The sequence below is a fragment of the Hylobates moloch genome, unplaced genomic scaffold (assembly GCF_009828535.3).
Source record: "Hylobates moloch isolate HMO894 unplaced genomic scaffold, HMol_V3 SCAFFOLD_2, whole genome shotgun sequence".
In the NCBI taxonomy this organism is placed as follows: Eukaryota; Metazoa; Chordata; class Mammalia; order Primates; family Hylobatidae; genus Hylobates; species Hylobates moloch.
The window spans coordinates 58,981,600-59,006,249 of NW_026652277.1; the positions used below are offsets into that span (position 1 = coordinate 58,981,600).

General features: G+C 38.9%; 1 protein-coding gene across 3 annotated transcripts in view; it reads left to right on the forward strand.

Annotated features, from left to right (window-relative positions):
* The first annotated feature begins 2,910 nt into the window (after nucleotides 1-2,910).
* Nucleotides 2,911-24,650, forward strand: part of RASSF6 (Ras association domain family member 6) — a 42,927-nt gene continuing 21,187 nt past the window's right edge. Inside the window, exons 1-3 of one of the 3 annotated variants that reach the window (XM_032164186.1) lie at nucleotides 2,911-2,972; nucleotides 10,389-10,487; nucleotides 24,058-24,136. In XM_032164186.1, coding sequence (XP_032020077.1) covers nucleotides 2,911-2,972; nucleotides 10,389-10,487; nucleotides 24,058-24,136 — 240 coding nt within the window. Of the gene's footprint in view, nucleotides 2,973-7,520; nucleotides 7,567-10,388; nucleotides 10,488-24,057; nucleotides 24,137-24,650 lie in introns of those variants that run through there. The other 2 variants (XM_032164203.2, XM_058429892.1) reach the window with 2 other exon arrangements.

The window sequence follows — 24,650 nt, forward strand, 5'->3', positions numbered from 1 at the left end:
CAATTTAATAAATAAATAATATCTAAATCTTAGAAAAACTAGAAGAAACAATATATGTACATTTTTATATATTCTAAGGATGGGAAAGCTTTTATAAAACTGTGATGTAACTGATAAAGAAAAATAATAGATTCAACCATTGAAATTTTTAAACTTTTATATGTCAAAAATACCATAGACAAGACTAAAAGGTAAACAAATCACCTTGAAAATATAGTCACAGCATATATGATGAAGACTTGATATGTTTAATATATAAAGAGAACTTATAAATCAATAAGAAAAAAGATGAGCAAAGAGTCCAATAAACAATAAAGCAAAAGTGCAAAGTCTAAAGAGCTCAAACTTACAGGTACGATAATATACATATTTAAAATAAGATATGGATTTTTTTACATTTCAAATTAATAAATGTTTAAAAGAAGTATAATAACCCATGTTAGCTGCCCTGGGAGTATAAAACTGACAAAGATTTTTTTAAGGAGGGAAATTCTTCAAAATGCACATTGCCTTACATCTGGCAACTTCAATTTTTGAAATGTATGTAAAAGGTATAGTCATGTTGTGTGGAGTCATATGTAATCATTCACTGCAGTGTTGTTTATAGCAATATAACTTTATCATAATGATTGAATAAGTAACGGTATTTTCATTTGGTGCAATACAGAGCAGCTAGTTAAATTACATTGCAGGAAAAAAACTGACTGATTTATAGTAAATTGTTCATACTATGTTTGATGTGATGAAAGCAGGCTATAAACCAACAAGCCAAATGTAATGGCATTTTGATAAACAGCCACAGGGAAAATAAATCAATAAAGACATTCAACAAATTGTTTATGATGATTATACTTGAGAGATGGAATTATAGGTGAATTTGTCCTCTACATTTCTGTGCTTTTTCAGATTTTCCACATTGCACATGTGCAATTATATACTTTTTATATTACCAAATAAAAATTACATATTTACAAACAGATAAAACACTGAAAAACAAAAGAAGTCACTAAGCCTCTAAGTTTACTTTTCTTTAGAAAACCAGTTGGAAAGCAGTTATCAGAATAAAAGTTTCCACAGCATCTGCCATTTAACAGTTTCTAAGCCTTTTTGGTGTCCTTTTTAAATTGGAGGTATTGGCAAAAAACAAAGCCCCCAAATCCAATGCTTGCAGATAAAAGATAAAAAAGAATGTTGCCCTGATGCTGACAATAAGCAAATGACCCACTTCAAGCACAAACAATGGAGGCGGAGCATGGATCTGAGCAAGATATCCTGGAACCTAGAGCTGTAACCACTCAAGGTCCTGCTAGTCATCATTCAAAGGTCAGTCCATACCAGCAACCACATACCAGAGAGTTATGGAGCCAACATGACGATCAAATTAATATCTGCAAGTAATATTAAGTCACACCTGTCCTTGCATAAGATTGTAAAATCTTTGATTGTGATCCAATAAAACCATTTGCTCAAATAATGATAAATCTGATAGTTCCTGGTCTCCACACACCACAGGTTAAATAGATAAACTGCCTAATATATTTTTTTTTTTTGAGTCAGGGTCTTGCTTTGTCATCCAGGCTGGAGTGCAGTGGTGCAATCTTGGCTCTCTGCAGCCTCGACTTCCCAGCCTCAAGTGATCCTCCCACCTCAGCCTCCTGAGTAGCTGGGACTATAGGCATGCCCCACAATGCCGGGCTAATTTTTTTTTTTTTTTTTGTATTTTTTGTAGAGACAGGGTTTTGCCATGTTGTCCAGGCTGGTCTTGAACTCCTGGGCTCCAGTGATCCACCAGCCTTGGTCTCCCAAAGTGCTGAGATTACAGGCGTGAGTCACTGCACCTGGCCTGCCTCACCTTTTGAACATATAGGATCCTATTTAAAGTGCTATGACAAACATGCAACCTGAACATCTAGAGTCATTCTGTTTGTCTGGCGTTTGAACACAAAAGATACCAGAAATTAATTCTGCCTGCTGAACTCTTTGTAGGAATCAGATTGAATTTCTTTTGAGGGCTCTCAGGTTTACACTTGTAAAATAACCTATTATGTTTAAAAAATTATGAATAGTTGCTTTACATAGGAAACCAGTAAAATAACAATGATCCTTAAAAATGTGTGTGTGTGTGTGTGTGTGTAAATGTTCTTCATATTTCCACAGCATCTGTCATTTAACAGTTTCTAAGCCTTTTTGGTGTCCTTTTGAAATTGGAGATACTGGAAAAAACAAAGCCCCCAAATCCAATTCAGTAGATAATGACTAAATTATTATTTATTTCCTCTGTTTTGTTTCATTATGTTCATTTTCAAACTATGATGTCTACCAGTTTCTTCTGTGGAGCTTATAAAAAATATAAATACCCGAAGTGTACGCATGGCCTACTAAATCGGAGCCTCACAGGTGATGGTACCTTGGTTTAGCAGAATACATAGGTGGTCCTGGTGCACCCTGAAGCGTGAAACGCTGCTCTGGGTGAAAAAAAGTGCTAGCAGGGAAATGTGTTAGCAAAAGAACAAGGAAAAGAAAGTTAATAAATCTCAAATTGGAAAAGAAAAATCTTAAAAAGAAAGACGTGAATAATGGCGTTCAGTCTTGGTTGGTGTCATTTCTCACAGACCAATTACCTACAGTCTGGGTGGACTAGAGAATAGAGATTAGCATCAGTCAAATCCCGTGGTTAAAGCGTTAACTAGAATGTCCATTCATTTCTCAAGAAGTGTGGCAGAGAGCAAAGGAGTGTACCTATCAGCTGTTCCTAAGAAAGTAAACACTCCCAACATGCACTGAGGCACAGGGAGTGGCTCAGGTTTCTTAACACTTCCCTGCTGTGGCGAAAAGGAGAAATAATTAACAGCTCCTGGGGCTCTAGCATCGCTGATCGCGTGGGGGGCACTGCAAGCGCCCAGCTGAGCCATGCTCTGGGAGGAGACAGGCGCCGCCCCTGCGCCCGCGCGGGCCTCGGACCTCCCCTACAGGTGAGTGACTCGCGAAGTCCCAGCCCGGCAGAGACAGGGCACTGGTTTCCCTCTACCACAGTTCGTGACCCAGCCGAGAACAAACCGCGGAGCAAGTTCAGCCCAATAACGATGGTGAAAAGGCTCCTTCTGCTCACAGTGTGAATAACAGGTAAAAAATGGGGATGGGGGAAAAACTTTCTAATCCACTCCCTGGGGTCATGTTGAGGGCAAGTTATTAGAAAGCAGAATCCATAGGCAGCAAAGTTAAGTGTGTGTGTGTCATAGCAGCCTGAATCGCGCACATCCCTTTTCTTTTTGATTTTCTCAGAATATGCTTTCCTAACCAAGGTAAGCTTGTAGGGTGAGAGGGAGAGCCGGGAAAGAAGGGAGGGAAAGGGTGCGGGGAAGGGCTTGGAGGTAATGTGACCACAGGACCCCTCCACCCTTTAGTTCAATGAGCCCTTTACCTGTAATTGTGCCTGGCAAAAATCGTGCCTTACAAAGATAATAGACTTCTGGATGGCATCCTCCTTCCTCTGAGTATCCTTATAGTTAGAATATTGTGTTGAATCATCACACTGGAAAGATCTTAATTGAGGGTTCAGCTCAACTTTTGTTTCTGCAAAGTGACAGAAAGCATGCCCCCCACCCAAAAAAAAAAAATGAATTTTCAATATAAGCGCTCACCAAACAATGAAATAATAAACATAAATAATTAAATGGGAGTCCATGAGTTAAGGATATGAATTCTGAAGCAGGAGAGTGGTAGGTTCAAAGCTCAGCTTTGCCACTTATTAGTTTGCCCCATTGCAAGTTTCTTAAGCCCCAAACGTTTGTCTATAAAACAAGCATCATCAAAGGATCTGTCACATAAGGCTTTCTTTGATGGGAACTGAACACTCAGCAAGTGTTCTGTAAGTGATACCTACTGTTAGCATTAAGAATAAGATGCTCTGCCAAAGGGGTCATTCTCAGGGAGGGCAAGCTGAACTAGGGAGACCAGACAGTGTGTATTAGGATGCTGGAACTGAACTGGTTCCCAGAGAGTGGGTCCAGGACAGGCAAGCAGGTGACAGGTGTGCTAGGATCATCTCTCTGGGTAGCAACGAAATGACCTGGCTTCTTTCCATTTTTCAGATAGAGTATGTGGTGGCAAATTCAGACATATTTGCTGCTCAATCACTTTTCTTTTTAAAAATTCACTTTTATATTAATCTGTTATTCCTAAAAAGAAAATAGAATTATAGAGTAAGAGAGTTACACACAATCTCATATTGTGGAATTCATGCCATTTGGGTTTTATAAAGGAGACTGCTTTTGAATAACTTTCATCAGTTTAGACCATATAATCCATGTCTTTATATTTCAGCACATATTGAATTGTTTGTACTGAAGTGATGTTTTTAATTTGTGTTGATGGACAAGAGACATGAAGGAATAATACTTGTATTTTGTCAGTCTCTACCTCTTAAGCTTAAATTACAGGAAAGTGGCTTTATTTTGTGAAGTTTCACTTAAAGGGCACTTTTGTCAATGTTGTGAGTTATTAATGTTACTAATTTTCTTGAGGGGACCAACTTAGTGCCTATGACTAGTAATTTCCATTGATGTCATTTTTATCTTCTTATTTTATTAAATAAAACAGTCAAAGAGTTTGCAGTATACACTAACTTAGTATCATCAGTATTTTAATGGATTCTTTTTTCAAATTGCAGAGTTGAAATTCTTCAGTGTGCTTACAATTAGATATTGACTGGAGAACTGTGGATAGAATTCTAAACCCAACCTAACTGAAGTTTACTATGTTATTTCCCTCTGGGGTCTGATTGTGTTTAGTACAGTTTAGCTAAAAACTTATAAAGGAATCAGATTGAATTAGAATAAGTTAGGGCTCCATATTCACTAAACATTTTTCAAAGAGGAAGTATACTTTTATGCTGAATTTACATATTGTTATACATCCTTAAACCAAGTTATTTGCCTTTATATTTATTAATAGACATATGTCTAAATAAAAAAGAGTAGCCCCAATTGAGATAAATTTATTTAACCATATTTGAAATTCATTTGAGATTAATCTATTTAACCATAACTAGGTGTAAGTCTTCCTAGTTAAAATCTGTCTAGATAGATAGATAGATAGATAGATAGATAGATAGATAGATGATAGATAGATAGATAGATAGATAGATAGATAGATAGATAGATAGAGACATAGATAACAACTTTATATCCATACATTAGAATATTGGGTTGAATTGACATTTATTCTACTATTTCTCACTTGTATAACATTTTATTATAAACTATTAAATGTTTTGGTCAGAGAGAGAGAGAAAGAGAGAAAAGAGTGACATAGAGAGACCCAGCAATGATTAAGAAAAAATTAACTTTTCCAGTTATATTCAAAATAGTGTAACATGTATGTAACAAGTCTTTTAAGCATGTAATTAAAAGTTCTATACCTGATTCTTGTTTTAATTTCCTAAAATAAGAAGCATCCTATACTTTTAACTGAAACAGAAACCCAGTGCTAACAGTCCATTTGCTTACATAGATTCATTGATTACAATGTAGGTGGGGAATTCACGGTTACTAGAGGTACATGGGCTTCATATAAAAGCTTAGATTTTTAAAATATTCAAGTATAGGCCATTTGAAAATACAACCTCTGAGAAAGGAATTCTGAATGTTTTCCCTTCACACAACAGTTAGAGAGTTATTCTGTTGCAAAAATTAATTTGTATATTTAAAATGATCAGTTATAGTGATTTCATCACTTTCATAACATAATCTCAACCACCCAACTTAACTAGTACCACTGCTTTCAGGAGTTGAACATGAAGTGTCTCCTATTTAAGTAATAAGGATGTTAACTTAAAGGAAAACTTCATCATCACCTAGAGCCTAGTAAAGGAGCTTAAGAGGAGAGAGTGTTGATTCTTTTGCAGCCAATATACAAACAGGAAAAATGAGTCGTGATCTTTGTGACGTCAACCTAAGAATTTCTACTGGGAAGCTCAGGTGAAGCAGAAAATCCTTGCGCTCCACCACACTGGTAATTCCAGAAGAAACTGTCGGCAGACTGAGCAGCGCCTCCCAGACCCAGTGGTGGCAAGATGCCTTAAGTGCCTTAATACAAATTTGCTTCTCCGACTGTTTCTGCTTTCTTTATCTCCCTGAGGGCACCTTGAGCAGAATAAAAATGCATGGCATTAGTACCATGTAAATATGCAATAGAATAGTAAAGGTTTGGCATTTCCAATTAGATTCCACTTGAACTGAGGGCAGTGGCATGCTCACATAGAAGTGTGTTTGATCCACGTTCTGCTTAGTCCTCTTTTAAATTCAATGATTATAATACATTATTTCTATCTCAAAACCAACAATCGCTGACTGCAACCAATATAGCTTAATTAAGTGATAGTTTGTATATGCCAACTCTTGACTTTTACTGTCTCTGCAAATAAAGCACATTTTAAGAAAAAATTTGGAGCCAAATGTTTCCCAGAAACCATCACTCTGTTAACTCTTTTCCTTTTATTAGAGAACTAGATAGTAGATGGAATTATAGATGCTTTGTCTCATTTTCTTGAAGTGATGTAATTGCATATAACTCTGCTCTTCTCTACTCCAAGGTTCCAAGTCATAACTTTGGGAAAACAGCTTCATTTTGGAGATGAATACATAATTGTAACTTTCTATTGCTTCTTCAAGCTGAAACGATATTTTATTAAAAAGACTCTCCGTGTGTACAGCCCTTAATATATTCTTATCTCATAATGGAAATACACACTTGCTATTCTAGTGTGATACTTTCTGTTCTTTTTTTAAGTAGCTTTTACTGGGGACGTGGGTGAAAGAGATGTAACATATATTCCTTGTCTATGATTTAGAAAGTACATACAAAATAAAAAAATAAATAATTATCACACATAATCTCTTAGCTCTTAATTTTACCATTAATATTATAATATACATCTCTGTATGTTGGATGTATTCAATATTTTGTGTATGTTTTATCTATACGCCTGCATATATTCACTCACTTTAGAAGACACAAAAATGAAATAGCAATAATTCTGTCCTAAAGGACCTAGTAGTCAAATTAAGTAAAATAAAATATGGTTAGAGAGAGAGAGCAGTAAGTAATTAGAAAGCTACAGAAAATTTCCTGTGAAATTTCAGAAGCAAGAGAAATTGTCTTTGGAGGGGAAATACAGGGAAGTTAGCACCTGTATATAGATAGATAGATAGATAGATAGATGATAGATAGATAGATAGATAGATAGATAGATATTAGTTCTTTGTAAAATCATTAGCATTATGACACTTTGTGCACCTTGTGGCCTCAGAAATAAGAGGCTATAGATATAGATACAGGCTATACTTTCTGTTCCTAGCACGGTAGCAGGTGCAGAGAAGGAACTCGTGAAATATTTGTTGAATTTACAAACGAGTGAAGCAAATTTTCCACTTTTAGACATGTAACCATTTAATTAACTCATGCTTGGATAACAGGAAGTTACTTTAAATGACTGACCCATTTGATTTAATTTGTACTAGAATTAACTTCCTGTCCCCTGGCCTCATTCTGGTCACAAGGCAACTGGTAAGTCCAGGCAAGCCCACCTCTAGGCAGGAATGCAGAGCAGGGGGAGGTGAACCACGTTTCAGTGTTGCTGGAACGCTAATGCTGCCCAACACTGCCTCCTCAGGCTCCATCCAGATCTCATTGGCCTGTTCAGACCAATTCTACCTCTCCTAGTACTTATAGTGCTGTTGATTTCTCCAGGACTTAATTGCTGACCTATCTAATTCCCTGTTTCTCCAGCTTCATTGTTTCTGGACAAAATGAAAAAGCAAATGACCAAACTTATTAAATAATGATCTCATTTTACACACAATCTAAGTCAATAATCTCTGGCACCAGGGCCTACGTAGATTTGTAACAACAATCTTCCTCCTCAAGTTGTAGTTTATTATGGTCTACCAAAATAACTGAACATCCCAAGTAAGACCTCCAGGCTTCTAGAACTGTAATATTTCTTTCTTCATAAATTCTCTCCCTCTTTGCTATTCATGACTTCTCTGTTATTCTCCTCTTAAGTCTTTGAGAAAGTTTGCTCAGATGCTTATATCTACCAAGTCTTTATAATTTAGAAGATTTTCACAAGGGCCCTAGCAGGTTTTAATTTGCTATGAATCATGTTGAATGGGAATGGGAAGATGAGGATGAAAAACTATTTGAATTCATAGATCTATGCCTCACTTCATTGTTTTTGTTTGTTTATTTGTTTTGCTTTTTTTCTTTTTTTTTTTTGAGATGGAGTCTCGCTCTGTCGCCCAGGCTGGAGTGCAGGGACACAATCGTGGCTTACTGCAACCTCCCTCTCCCAGGTTTAAGTGATTCTTGGGCCTCAGCCTCCCAAGTAGCTGGGATTACAAGTGTGTGCCACCACACCCGGCTAACTTTTGTATTTCACTTCACTGTTAATACTAACAATGGGACTTTTACCAAAGCATGTTCTTCCTTTCAGATATTTAAACTGTTTGAATATTTTATTTACCCAATTTTTAGATCAGACACGAACAATATTATTTCCTACTCAAATATTATGTGCTGCCTATGAATGAAAATTTTATCCTGTTTTTATTTTCTTACATTAAATTATATTCAACTGTCTTCCTTCCTAAAGTCAGAGAATAATGTAAGAGGCTTGGAAATCCTTTCATCACATCTTCTGAAGTCTTCTGAAGCTGGCTATGAGTTACCTCAGCATAGATCACAAGTGTGTCGCTATAACTACATTGCAATTATTTGCCGTCTTTAATGATACCTTTGATATTTCTTATGAATGCAAATAAAGAGTGAGCCAGTTGGAAAGCCACTGCAATGATTTTTCAGTCCATCACTGCCAATTTTCACTTTGTGATTATAAGAAGCTGCTATCAGTGGTTCTTCAGTTCCAAATATCCCCAGTGTCTGGTGAGGGAAGCAAGCTGTCTGATTCTTAGATGGCCTTCTTGCTATGCTCTGACGTGCTGGAAGGGTCCAGGTAGCTTGTGGGGTCTCTTTTATAAGGGCACTAATCACATTCATGAAGTCTCCACTATCATGACCTAATCACCTCCTAAAGTCCTCACCTGTTAATACTATTGCATTGGGGATTAAGTTTCAACATGTAGGTTTTGTGGGGACACAAACATTCAGACCACAACAGAGGGAGGCCCTCTAGTAGGTTGACACAATAATCCAGGAAAAAGATGATGGTGGCTTGGCTTAGGGTAGTAGCAGTGGAAATCAAAGCTTTCGAATTTGGATTATGTTAGTGGTACAGTGAATAGGACTTACTTTTGGATTGAATTCGGCTTATGATGAAAGAGGGAAAAAATGAGACTAAATATTAGTTTTGATGCCTAGATGGGAAGGAATTGTGGAGGATGAAATTTTAGAGCATGGGAGAAAGTCAGTGGTTCTTTTTCAGCCATGTAGATATTGAGATGCCTGGTACACATCTAAGTAGAGATTAGGTAGGTGGTGACATGCGTCTGGAGCTCAGCAGAGATTATGGGATGGAGACGGATTTGATTACCTGGAAGAATATATAGATAGAGAAGAAAGGATGGCTGAGAATGGACACTCAAACAAGCCAGTATTTAGTGATCATACAAAGGAGGAGTCAGCAAAGGAGACTAGTGTTGAGGCCTGTGAGATAGCAGGAAAATAGAGTGAGGTGATTGTTATTCGTGGTTTGTCTCACACAAACTTTAAAAAAAAAAAAAAAAAAAGAAAGAAAACTGAACTCTCTCGTCCATCTTTTTATTCTGGCTCTATCCCCTAAAATCTTATAGGCTTGGAGCCATGATAACTGAATATTCAATTTTTGCAAAATGGAATTACCAGAAAATATTATACTTTATATCTCTGGTCACACCCTAATGCCATTTATATGAACATATAAAGGAGGAGATTATTCACATCTGACCACAGTTTCCAGAGTTTGAAGGAGACTTGAAAAATATTACATCATACCTAATCAACTTTCAAGTCAGAGCTTGATTTTAGCTGCCTAGAATTGCAGTTGTGTTCTTCTGACTGGGGCAAGGTTCAGCCAGTTTGGGTGAGTTATTGCAATAGAAGGAATATGATCCCTTATACAGAATTATATAAATCAATAGTCATATTTATTTTGCTAGAAATATATCTAAAACAGACTTACCAAATTGTTCAATGTCTGGAGTTACCGTTTCTGTAGTTTTTCATTTGCATAATACATTTTTCTGTATTTTTGCTCACACATGACATACTACTTAAAAACTTTCTAAAACCTTCTTATACTCCAGAGACGTAACAAAACACTCAACTTACATCAGAAACTAAGTTATGAATGCATTATAGGAATAAATCATTAATATTATTCTCATGTTTAGGATATCCTCAGACCATCTCGAAAAAGAGGAAAAGATGACTATGATGGCTCACCAGTACCCCTCTTGGATCTTCATTAATGAGAAGACATTCATAACCAGGTAACCACACACCTTATATTATACATTGTCCTACTCACCGATCATTTGTGGAATATACCATTCAAAGTTTTCTAAGCATGATGTATGATCAACAAGATCAATAATATGAATCATCAGTAGAGATACTAGATAAGAAGTTGAAAAAGTTTGTTCCTAAAGACTCTCAAATTTACTCTCTCATGGAACAATCACTAATATTTTGTTTAACAGTGGTTTTTACTTTATTAAAAGCAACATTTCTGTTTTAATAGTTGAGATAATACTGAAGAGCAGCATTAGGTGAAAGATCTAAGGCTTCTCATAAATGATAGTTCTAAAGAATTAACCCCAGGGCCAAAAACATTATGTCCTGTCCTAATCTCTCCCTCCCTTGCTCCTCATTACACTCTATTTTTACTGGTTCCCTCTTGACATTAGATTATGCACTATATGGCCGACATCCACAACTTTTCTTGTACACAGCAAACAGTATCTCATATTGCTTTGGGAACACTAGAGTAGGGGCTTAAAAGCTATAAGAGTAGAGATGAAAACTGAAACTGGCCAAGCTACAGCAGAGGCTGGGGACTGAAGGGAGATGAAATCATGAAAAAACAAGTGGTACTGAAACATGACCCAAATCTTATGGGGGGTGTGGAAAAAGGAATAAAGCCAAATAAATGATAGAGAGAAGGGGAAGTGAATGATGCAGGGTTGGGCAGTAGGAAAGTGAAGGAAACAAATATGATCAAATATGGAAATAAAGCCACAGCTGAAAGAAAAGGATGAACTATAAGCAGTGGGAAAAAGACATGATGCAAAGGATAAAGGATCCACTGACATATTCCTCAAACACTTATTGATTTGTCACTGTGAGCAGGTGTTTTTTTGGACCTCGAGCATTCAGTAATGAACCAAACAAAACCCTTACTCTCATGGGGTTACATCATAAAGTCGGGATACAATCAATACGTAAGATAAATGCTGACGAAATGGAGTAAAGAGTGCTGGAGATAGCGAGCGGAAAGGGTTCTGATTGCATATAACCTAGTTCCTTCCTGAGTGAGCAGGAAGCATTGGAGGAAAAGCCTGCAGAAAGGGAGAAAGCAAGCCATGCAGGTTTCACAGGTATTCCAGGCAAGGGGAACGGCAACTCCACAGCCCTAAGGCAGATGCATATTTGTAAGGGTCAGGGAGGACAGTATGGGGAAATGGAAGTAGAAAGACAGCAGGAGAAGATGAAGCCAAATGGGCCCAGAACATGTAGGGTTTGAAAGGCCATTATGAGGCTTGATCTTTCCCACTAAATAAGATGAGAAGCTGTGGAAGGATATTGAGCACATGAGTGGCAATATCAGCCTAGCTGCTGTGTGAAGAACAGAGTAGAGAGGGGACAAGAGTGGAAACAGAGAAGTTACCAAGGAGCTGACAGTCCAGGGTGGAGAGGAAGGTGGCTTGAATGAAGGTGGCAGCAGTAGAGGTAGAAAACAATGGTGAGATTCTGGATATATTTTGAAGACCAACACAATAGGATTTCCAGAAGGGTTAGACATGGGGTATGAGAGAAAGAGAATAACCAAGGATAATTCTAAAAATTTTGATCTAGAAAAATGGAGTTAACATTTTCTGAAATCATGAGGAGAAGCAGGAGCTACAGGAGGAGCAGATTTGCAGCTGAGGATCCGGAATTCAGTCCTGGACACATTACATTTGAGATTGAATAAGAAGCATTTCTTAAAAATGAGGTCCATGGACCACCTGCTTCTGAATCAGATGCCTGTTCACCGTATAGACCCTGGGCTTCACCCCAGAACTAATCATGTGATTTTGATGCATACTGAAGTCTTGAGAACAAATTCTCACAGTAGGAAAGGATTAAAGTTCTGAGAACTTCTGACCTCCTAACATAAACAAAATTCCTGGAGCTGGGGGAAATCTCTGCCAGGCTGTCACCAGAAATTATAACAATGCCACTGACCAACTATGATATCCAGCATACCACAAATCTGGCAAACACCCCTACTCATTTATTCACTTGGCAAGTCGTGTTTTAGCTCCCTCTCTTTACTAGGCGTTGTTGTGGTAAACAAGACGAAAATTAGCAATTTATTGAGGTATTTTTATTTTCCCGCACAGAACTACATGAAAAGAATGGAAATTAATAGTTAAGCAGAATCTTCATAATCAAAATTTTGGTTTCAGCAAATTTCATGAGGATTACATATGATCAGTAAAATAAGAGGTCCTGATATTAATAATAGCATAGTAGGCAACAAAACGTTTATATCCCACTACTGGATGAGAATTCTCTGAGTTTAGAAACTTCCTTGTTCAAAGGGTATTGGCACAGGTTAGCTTTGTGCTGAAATGACTAAGCTTCCAGTTGCTGTTTTATTGCCCGGAGTCATCATTGCACACGGCTTCACATAGTGAGCTGGGTGGAAAAAAATAAAAACAAAAGTTTTTAATGGTTACTTTCAAAGTATTTTCACTTTAGGTCATAGGCTGAAATCTGGGCACTTTAGAGGTGAATAAATGCTAACCATGTATTAAAAAAAACAAATTAATGGAGAAGTTTAAATCCAGTTTTAGAATGCCGATCAGATTTCACTCTCAGAACCTATCAGACTTTTTCTGCTACTTAGTAACCTAACATAAACTTTGCAGCCTATGCCTCTTCTAAGGGCAGCTCAAAAGGCACGTGTACAATCCTGTCCTTAGTAAATAAGTTTAATTAGCGTGATGTAATAAATTTTAGCAGAAAGTGCATTATTCCAAACAGTTTCTTTTTCCAAGCATGTTGGCCAGCAATCTTTGTTGAAACAAAGGAACCAGCCACCTGCACTTCTAAGCACAAATTAAGCACAAAGAGCCAGTGTTCCAGAGGCTGCCTTCTACCTGGCCAGTACAGACAGAAGGCAATGTTTGCCCAGGTTTCATACATAGGGTCTTCTCCTGATCAAAGGAATAGGAGCAAACACTGCGTGCCCCTGTGAGTCTGAAGGTAAGTTTCTAAAAGGAGGGCATCTTTCTCCTGAAGAATGCTGAATACCTGTCTTTAATTAAAGTATAAGAGAGCCTGTTCTGATGTATTTGTATAAAAAGTTAGAATTTTAAAATAAGCCAGAGACAGAAGATTTTAACTGCATATTTAGGAGCATCTACTTTAAAAAATAGGATTTTTGTCCACATGGGGATTGTTTTTAAAAATTCACATTATTCATGTTTGATGATCCAGTGAGATAAAAAGAAATTATTATGAGAAATTGGGTATCACATCTGTTATTTTGTCACAAAAAGGTCAATAACATCATCAAGAGATATGTGAAAGAAGAGCATTCATTAGATTTTTTTTATATTTTGTATTTTTCAATAAGCATATATTGTCAACAGTCATTGAGCATATCAATATGACTTAATAATCTGTTATTCCTAGTAAAATTTATCTACTTTGCAGTTACCTATTTTATCAGTTAAGGAGGTTTAAAAACAATGAGATCATTTGTCTGCCCAAGATAATCTAAAAATGTTCTCATTGAAAATCCAGTGATTTTCTATGAGACTCCAGAAATTCAGACTCCAGAAATATATTACATGTATGGAATTTATTTCAATTTCTGGATGTGTGAATTTTCTATACTGTATTCCCTACACAAATAACTTTTGAGAGCATACCATAAGCAAAGAGGAGGAGGAAGAGGATGAGGAGGAGGAGGAGTAGGAGAGGAGGGAGGGAGAGGGAGGGGATGGGAGGGAAAGAGGAGGTGAGGGGAGGGGGGAGGAGAGGGGAGGGGAGGAGAGGGGAGGGGAGGAGAGGGGAGGGGAGGAGAGGAGAGGAGAGGAGAGGAGAGGAGAGGAGAGGAGAGGAGAGGAGAGGAGAGGAGGTAGCTGTCCTACTCTTGTGGAGCTTGCAATCTGAAGCTGTAGCTCAAACCTGAGCCTTTATCAGAACCACCTGGAGGGTTCTTTAAACAAAAGATTGCTAGGCTCCATCCCCAGAGTTTCTGATTCAGGAGTTCTAGGGTGTGGTGAATATTTCCATGTCTAAGTTCCCAGGTGGTACAAATGCTGCTGGTCTGAGGATCACACTTTGAGATCCACATAGGTCTAAAGGCCTGAAACAAACTGACATGTATTCTGAGGGAAGGAACCCAGTTCTATGAAAGAACAAAGCCCTAGTTTAAACAAGAGTTCCAAGATGGCTTCCCTAGAAACAATGTTTGTACAGAGATCTGACTAAGAGGGAGCTATCAAAGTTCAGGGGAGTGGGTGGGAGAGCATTTCTGACACAGGAAATCTGCCAGAAATCCTTACAGCCATACAGCAAAGAGTTCCAACAAGTGAAAGGTGTCCAGGGTGCTGGGGTGCAGGACACAGGGAAAATGTCTCTTGAAAGGAGGCTGAAGAAGAAGGCAGGAGAGAGATCAAACAGGACTTAACCTGCCGTAAGGATGTGGGGGTTTTATCCCAAGAGCAATGGAAAGACATTTAAGACATTTAAAGATGTTAACAAAGCAGATGATATGATCAGATACATTCTACATACTCTGGATTTAGTCTGGAGAATGTTTGGAAGATCCCCTGAATAGCAGCAAGGAGTTTGCTTATTATTTTCTTGTTGAATGTAAAGATAACCAGTGGTGAAAGTCATGGCAGCATTACCGAAGAACAAAGTCAGAGCCAGTGAGTGTAAGAGCCTGTGTGTCAGGAAGGCTCCCATTTTCAGGCTCGTGCTCATGTTGATGGCCCTGGGAATCACTGGCTCCCTGTTGTGTTTCAAACCCTCTAGTAACAACCCCAAATGTCCAGGGGGTCGAAAGGCATATTGCTACAATAAATGAAAGACTTCATTAAATAGGATAGTTTCTCCCTCCCAAGGGAGCAAGGAGCATCAGAGTGTGAAGTCAAGGTACTCATTCTCAATAAGCACAGAAGTCCCTATCTGTTCATACACAAAGGGTGTAATTTTACAGCAAGTTTCCATCTGCTCCCATAATGATTGCTGTTGAGTGGCACACCTGTGTTTACTTTTCAACTGGCTTTTAAAAAACTATAAGGCTTGTCTCAGAAAAACAGGAAATGAAAGGCTAAACCACAGACAAATGAGAAGCAAGACCGAAATATGAGCTAAGTCCCAGCCTAATTGCTCCATTCCCTCATCTCTATCTTGCATGATGCTGAGGTTTGGGATATGGATGAACCCATCATCCCAGTAGTGGGCATAGTACCCAATAGATAGCTCTTCAGCCCTTGCCCCCTTCCCTCTCTCTTGCATCTAGTGGTCCCAGTGCCCATTGTTCCCATCTTTGTGTCCATGTGTACCCAGTGTTAAACTCTCACTTATAAGTGAGAACATGCAATATTTGATTTTCTGTTTCTCTATTAGTTTACTTAGGATAATAGCCTCCGGCTGCATCCACATTGCTGCAAAGGACATGATTTTGCTCTTGTTTATGGCTGCAGAGTATTCCATGGTATCTATGTACCACATTGTCTTTATCCAATCCAGCACAGATGGGCATCTGGGTTGATTCCATGTCTTTGCTACTGTGAATAGTGTTGTGATAAACACAGGGGTGTGTATGTCTTTTTGGTAGAATGTTTTATTTTCCTTTGGGTCTATATCCAGTAAAGGGATTGTTGGGTTGAAAGGTAGTTCAACTTTTAGATTTTTGAGAAATCTCCAAACTGCTTTCCACGGTGACTGGACTAATTTACATTCCCACCAACAGTGTATAAGTGGCCAAAAACATGGGCAGACACTTCTCAAAAGAAGACATACAAGCAGCCAACAAACATGAAAAAATGCTCATTGTCACTAATCAGAGAAATGCAAGTCAAAACCACAGTGAGACGCCATCTCACAGCAGACAGAATGGCTTTTATAAAAAAGTTAAAAAATAACATATGTTGGCAAGGCTGCAGAAAAAAGGGAAAACTCCTCAGGTATTTGAAGTTGGAAGAGTGAGACAGAATTCAGAGCTTTCTGATCATTTAGGGTTTGCATTTTTACTTCAATCAAGATAGACTACTTCGGCCGGGCGCGGTGGCTCACGCTTGTAATCCCAGCACTTTGGGAGGCCGAGGCGGGCGGATCACGAGGTCAGGAGATCGAGACCACAGTGAAACCCCGTCTCTACTAAAAATACAAAAAATTAGCCGGGCGTGGTGGCGGGCGCCTGTAGTCCCAGCTACTCGGAGAGGCTGAGGCAGGAGAATGGCGTGAACCCGGGATGCGGAGCTTGCAGTGAGCCGAGATCGCGCCACTGCACTCCAGCCTGGGCGACAGAGCGAGACTCTGTCTCAAAAAAAAAAAAAAAAAAAAGATAGACTACTTCACAAATTTCTCAGTTTCCAGACTTTGGAACTCAGTCCCTTCATTTGCAAAGGAAATGTGAATAACCTACTTTCCTAGCTGAGGAGGGTCTCTATGCAAAGATTGAAAAGCATTCTTTCTTCATCATTTGAACCAGGAGATGAGGCCAAAAGCCAAAAGACATGGAGCCATGGCTGTTTATGAAAGAGGAGCCAAAATTTGTCATTTTAATTCCAGGATTCAAATGGACAGGAATAAAGGATAAAATGAGTTTGGAGAATTCTGCTTCTATTACAGACATCATTAATATGGAATGACGATTTGTCTTGGCAAATGGCTTGATGACAAGGCTTTATTCAGTTCTCTTCTGTGTCCTCATATTTCCTGATTCCATCTTTCCAAAAACATACAAGAGTGTATATTACATTTTTATGAACCTAAAAAATATCATGAAAGTATCACACATTTCTTATATAGAATTTATAGGCTGGGCATGGTGGCTCACACCTGTAATCCCAGCACTTTGGGAGGCCGAGGCAGGGGGATCACCTGAGGTCAGGAGTTTGAGACCAGCCTGGCCAACATGGTGAAACCCCATCTCTACTGAAAATACGAAAATTAGCCTGGCCTGGTGGCAGTTGCCTGTAATCCCAGCTACTCGGGAGGCTGAGGCAAGAGAATCACTTGAACCCGGGAGGTAGAGGTTGCAATGAGATGAGATCACACCATTGCACTCCAGCCTGGGCAATAAGAGCGAAACTCAGTCTCAAAAAAACAAAAAAAAAAAAAAAAGAAAGAAAAGAATTTATAAGGTATATAGAATTACAACATACGAAATAAAAATCACAACCTTAATTCCCAGCAAATAATCAATTTGTTACCTTTACATATTTAATGTAATGTTGAATATGTTTAACTTTAATATTTCGTAGTTATTTTATAAAAATATAAAGTTCTAAATTCAGCTTTTTGAACCTGACATAAGAAATTGTTAAATAGCCTCACTGCTAAAATTTAATATCGGGAACAAAATCAATGGGAAAAAGAAAACCTGTGCAAGAGAACTAATTAGCACTATCCTTTTCTGCCTCAGTTTTTCACCTGCTGAAGTCTGTTTCAAATATTCTTGGTTCCTAATCTTAAACATGGCAACACACACAGTGGAATGGTTTTTTGTTTTTTGTTTTTTGTTTTTGTTTTTGTTTTTTTTGAGACGGAGTCTCACCGTCACTCAGGCTGGAGTGCAGTGGCGTGATCTCCGCTCACTGCAACCTCCACCTCCCGGCTTCACACCATTCTTCTGCCTAGCCTCCCGAGTAGCTGGAACTACAGGTGCCTGCCACCATACCCGGCTACTTTTTTCTATTTTTTAGTAGAGACGGGGTTTCACCATGTTAGGCAGAATAATCTCAATCTCCTGACCTCGTGATCCGCCCACCTCGGCCCCCCAAAGTGCTGGGATGGAATGTTGTTCTTAACGTTGTTGTCACTAAGCAGCTCGGTGGCTGCCTAATTGGAACCATGAACATTTTTCAGCAAGTCTCCAAGAAGCAGAAGTAACACAAACTCAGGAAGCACAGCCAGGGGCTAAATATGCTTTTGGCAGCTTCGTTGAGTGTATTTTCCCCTGAGGTTCATTTGTATCACACGGAAGTCTTTCAAGTTTGTGTAGGGTGACGGCATATGACAATATTTATGCTTTGTCTTTAGTGGGTTCAAACTGTAAGAATCACTTTGTAAAGACTAGGACATGGTTCTTTGCCTTTTAGGGAAGGACTAGGATAGCCACTTAATTATGCTGTAAGTCATTATTAAAACAAGAGAAAAAAATCTCTTAGTACAACTAATATTTGACATCCACTCTATCTATGGATATGAGACATAATTCACTTCCACCCATAATCCTGTCCCACATTCATGTACATTACAGTTTTATAAAATTAAATAAAAAGTTTCTTCCAGCCAGCCAAATACCTGATAAGATTGAGGAACTCACTTCATGCTAAGTACATTATTCACGGCAAACGTCAGAATGCGTTTAATTCCCATAGGCTGAGCAGCTGCAATTCAGGCCACAAAGTACAAAGTACACCAGAGCATTTTACAGTAAACTCTGGGTCCACTATTACTCATTAAAACCAAGCTGGAGCCTTAAAGGAACAGGACCCTGGGATCCCCTCAGCATTCCTCCCCCTGATCTGCCCCCCACCAAGGTCAGTCTCTCCCTCGCTAGCTCTCTTCCAGGACCATGATGAAGAATCCTGGGTATTCATCAGCTTATACCAGGATTCTCTCTCCACACTGCTTGTAGCAGGGTGCCAACTTCTATCCTGGAGAAACTTATAATTTACATGTTCATTTAGCTAGAAGTCCAGTTTATATGGAAGTTTGGTTTTCTTCAGTTTAGTGAAAACACCGTCCTTATTATATAGTGTTTGATGATGTAAAAACACCCTTGTTACATATTGTGATACAGTGTTTCATGTTCTAGGCCCTTTCCTAGAAAATCAATTTTTTGTGTCTCACATATAAAAGTGTGAGAAACTTGTGTCTATTTCTTTTTCTTTCTTTCTTTTTTTGAGACGGAAACTTGCTCTGTCGCCCAGGCTGGAGTGCAGTGGCGCAATCTCGCTCACTGCAAGCTCCGCCTCCCGGGTTCATGCCATTCTCCTGCCTCAGCCTCCTGAGTAGCTCGGACTACAGGTGCCCGCCACCGTGCCCGGCTAATTTTTTTGTATTTTTAGTAGAGACGGGGTTTCACCGTGTTATCCAGGATGATCTCTATCTCCTGACCTCGTGATCCGCCCATCTTGGCCTCCCAAAGTACTGGGATTACAGGCATGAGCCACCGCGCCCGGCCGAAACTTGTGTCTATTTCTTGGGCGTGCCTTGGACATCACAGACTTGTAAACTGGAAAACTGGACATAGAATCCATTTCTTATCACCCATTTTAAAGTATTTTAAGGGCCATCAAACAGTTTATGCTAAGCAGTCTGATCATATTGGAAGGTGAACTTTTATGGGTTTGAGGGGGAAAGGTGCACAAATTCTTTTTGAGGGGGTCCACATTTAACACTTAGGTGAACCCTAAAAAAAAAATCTGTTAAAATTACCACTGACAGGCCACAGTGTATATTAAATCAGGGCTCCTCTTATTGACTAAGGACTGCCCAGATAACACTTTAGTGATTGCTTTTGGGTCTTCTAAACATACAATGCCTGTAATTATTGTAGGTCCCTTCTGGACTTCAGAACTTTCTATAGACATGGCACATTTGTTCACCTTTCCGTGGAACATCAGCCTCATTTCTGCACCTCTACCACACTAGTGTTGCAGTGGTCTCACTCATCTTGCTGCCTCTATCTTGTCTCGTACTGAAATCTATCTTCGACATTCTACTTAGTGATCCTTAGCATCATCATGTCTTTCCCCTGCCTAGAATCTTCAATAGCTGCCCATTGCCTGTGAAGTGAATTCCAAGTTTCTTAAAATGGTTCACGGGGCTCATTCATTGCTCAGCATTCCCCATTTTACATATTGTATTCTTGGAATCCCAACTCTTGAGTTTTTTCTGCGAACTATAGAAATAGCTACATGTCCCTTTTCATGTTGTTTCTTTGCCAGGTAAACTCTTTACACTCTTCTTTTCCTGTTTGATTCTCACCAACCAAGGTTCACCGTAGGCAACATCTATTCCTTAAAGCTCTCGCCCACCCTCCCAGCATGACTGAGGCCTCTTGACTGCTCACACAGCAACTGTATCATGTTGAATAAATGACTTTATGTGGGATGGTGTAATGTGGATAGACACAGATGACCAACTAAACAGTAATTCTTCACCATGTTGTTCCCCTAATGCCAAGTTAAATTATAATGTTACAGACATACATTTTATTTTCAAGGTTATATTAGACATATTGTTTCATCAGGTACATAAACTAATCATCTCCAAAAGTTTCTCTGGTAAGGTGTACACATGATTAAAAGAAATGTTTGGACAGCATTCACCATTGCTGTAATTTGTTCAGGCAACTTCTAAATTTTCTTTTCTAATTCCTTGCTTTGTATTGCACCACTAATTTACCTAATTTTACTCCAATACTTTAGTTTACTGAGCTCTAATCTTCAACACTCCAAAATCCTTCAAAGTCCAATTAATAATCAAAAAGATTCTACTCATGGTGAGAAAAATACGGAAGACTTCTATGGTATCCAGCTACCCTGTATTACACAGTGGATTACAGATTGGAAGACTTTCTCTGCGAAGAGCCAGATTAGAAATATTTCAGGCTCTGTAGGTCATATGGTTTCTGTTACAACTACTCATCTCTGCAGTTATAACAGAAAAACAGCCATAGACAATGAGCAGACAAATTAGTGTGGTGATATTCCAATACAACTTTGTTTACAAAAACAGGCAGCCTGGGACCACAGTCTGCCAACTCCTTATGTCATTTGGAGACTTATTTCAGTTGAGGATTTAGTCAGGCTCTATTCAGGTTCAGAAACATTTTCCAACTACACATGATCCTGAAATAACACTTTAGAGGCCGCTCATACTATACTATATAATGTACTTTTATCAGAAGCAGAAGCTGAGGGAATAAGATTATGTAAGGCTCCATTTGCTTTCATAACAACTCTCACAGCTCAGCATATCAGGAGTTGCATCCCAAGTGTCCCTGAAATTTCTTTACAGTAAAATTTCTTTTTTTTTTTTTTTCCTGAGACGGAGTCTCGTTCTGTCGCCCAGGCTGGAGTGCAGTGGCGCAATCTCGGCTCACTGCAAGCTCCGCCTCCCGGGTTCACGCCATTCTCCTGCCTCAGCCTCTCCAAGTAGCTGGGACTACAGGCGCCCGCCACCACGCCCGGCTAATTTTTTTTTTTTGTATTTTTAGTAGCGACGGGGTTTCACCGTGGTCTCGATCTCCTGACCTCGTGATCCACCCGCCTCGGCCTCCCAAAGTGCTGGGATTACAAGCGTGAGCCACCGCGCCCGGCCTACAGTAAAATTTCTTTATGGTGAAATTTCTTAACAGTGTTCTGGCACTAAACAATGAGTGCTGTAAATCATGTTTATGTTCTCAGCCAGTAGTATAATTTTTAGGAAATATCCTATGACAATGACCCCAGGAGAACAAAATCAGAGTGACCAATGATATTTAGAAGAGACATGTTCATTAACATTAAAAATTGAAAGTAATCCATTTGGGAAATGGACCGACAGTATGGAGGACTTCCAGAGAATCTTTTTTATGGCAGTCGTGTAGAGTGTATTGATCCTTGGAAACGTACACCTTGAAAATTACAGGTGAGAAAAAGCCAGTGGCAACATACATGCTTACGTGATTTCAAACATGTAACAGTCAGTATATATAAATTCTGTCATTCAATATTCAGTATTTATTGAAGAAGAGCCTACTGTGAGCAAGTTTCTGCTCTGAGAACCAGGAACACAGGAGTGAATAAAGTGGACCAAACTCCTTGCCCTCTCATTTTCTTATGAGACAGAGACAGATATTGAGGATCAAAGGGATTTTAGCAATTGAAATACTTGGAATTTTAATATCATGGCTTGTTGGGTCTTTTTTTTTTTTTTTATAAAAACTGCTTATATGAGAAAGCTTTTCTTCCTTTGTTTATTGTTGTTTAGGAAATGAGTATTTCCCGATAATTTTAGTCAACCAGAATTTGTCAAGTTCCTGCTATGTACCAAGTACTCTTTCAGGCACAGGATACAGTGTGAACAAAATGTGTACATACCCCTGCCCTGTTGGAGCTACATTCAATGGAGGAGACAGAACATAAGGAAATAAGTAAACTATATAGAAGGTGACTCAGGGACAGGGGCAAAGGAGAAAATCAAGATATGAAATGCTGGGAGAAGGTGAACTTTTAGATGGGGTGATCAGGAAGGACTTCTTGAGAAGATGACTTTTGATTAAATAATTAAAGAAGATGAATGAGCTGGCAAGGTGAACGTTTGGGGAAAGATCATTCTGGGCAGAGGGATCAGCAAGTGCAAAGGCCCCAAGATGGGAGTCTGTCTGGAGTGGCCAAGGAACACCAGGGAGGCTGGTGGTTGCATGGAGTGAGGGAAGGGTGGGAGGAAATGAGATGAAAGAGGTAACAGAAGACCAGTCACATCCAGCCTTTTAAGCCATCGTAAGGATGTTGGCTTTTAATCTGAAAAACAAGAAGACATTGAAGAGTTCTGAGCAAAGAGGAGAGATGGTCAGGTTTGCATTAAAACAGTTTCTGCTATTGAGAGTAAACAACAGATACAGGGAGGCTTTTCGGAGGCTGCTGCAATAATCCAGGTGAGAAATGATAATCATCTCAAGAGGAGCATCTCAAGACGTAGAGACACTGAGAGAAAGATAGAATAGAGGTATGGTAAGAGCCAGTGTTCCCACTGCCAGGGCCCACCTGCCACAAAGGGTGAGATAAGTCAGGAGCATTCCTTACCATAGCTGTGTTCCCAGTGGGAGACACAGGGAGGAGTTTCCAGGCAAGAAAGCACTGAGTCACTCACCAGCACATCTGGTCTCAGATCTTGATACCCAGCTGGAAGGGTGGAAAGGTAGAGGGCTCCTCCCCTACAAACTTTCCTGGCCAGAGCCTGCCATTGTCAGCTGTATGGGGCAGGCCAGGAGAGAAGCTCCCCTGCCACAGTAACAATGAGCCTTTGCTCACTGTTGCTTCACCCAGCCAGCTGGGATCTTTGACTTCTGTGGTTGCCTTTAATAGTCTAAACAGCCCCAGCAAGTAAGACAGATCACCTTCATTTCACAGCTGTGGAAATTCAGGGATACTAAGTGGCTTACACAAGGTAACACAGATTTGGAGAGTTGGGGCACTGGTGTCCCATCCCATTCCCTGGGCACACAGGAGGGCGTAGTTTATAGAGAGATGGTATCAGCCACACACCAGTGCTTAATTTAGGTTGGTTAAAAATGTTGAAATACAAAAAGGAATATGAAACCAAATTCCTGTTTCGTGGCTGCCTCCTGCTACAGAATACTGTTCTCATCATTTTTGTCCTCAGTCATTTCCCACCTTTGGTTATTTCTTTATGAATTAGCACCTTCAACATTTGCTGTTATTTTAAGAATGCTTCCACTTCCAATGACCTATGTTAAGTTAAAGTGACAGAACAGTAAAGATTCCATTAAACTATTTCTTTCTATCTCATACCTTTATGAAAGTACCATTATCACCTTTTATGTTAAAAACTCTAAGACTGATTGTAATTAATTTTTTTTATTTTTAGGGAACAACTTAATTCTTTATTGAAGACCTATAACATTTTTTATGAGAACCAGAAAAATCTGCATATTTTATATGGAGAGGTAAGCCCACTGAAGAAAGGCAATCCAGTGTTATTCACACACACACACACACACACACACACAATTCTGGAAGAAACAGATGAAAGTTTAACTTGATTATGATTCTTTTATACTTGGGCTTGGAACACTTGTGACTTTCTAAGCATTTTTGAGATAGAAAAGCATTTAAAAATTTTAATGACGTATTTCCTTTCTATTTTAAAAATAGAATATGAATATTTTAACAACATTTCCACTGAAAATCTATCACAATACTTTCTTACAAACGCATCAGAATGTGTATAGAAAGACACTCATTGTGATGTCATTTGTAATGCAGAAAATTGAAGATGTCTCTATCAATTAGGGATTATTGAAATAAATTATGATGCATCTGTAATGTCAAATTTGATTTGGGTTTTAAAATGAATGCATTAGATTCCAATAGATGTGCACTATATCAAAATAACAAAAATTTTGAAATATTAAAGAAAGAATTCAGGAAAGTCCTGAAGTTAGAAAGCATTTTTCTAAC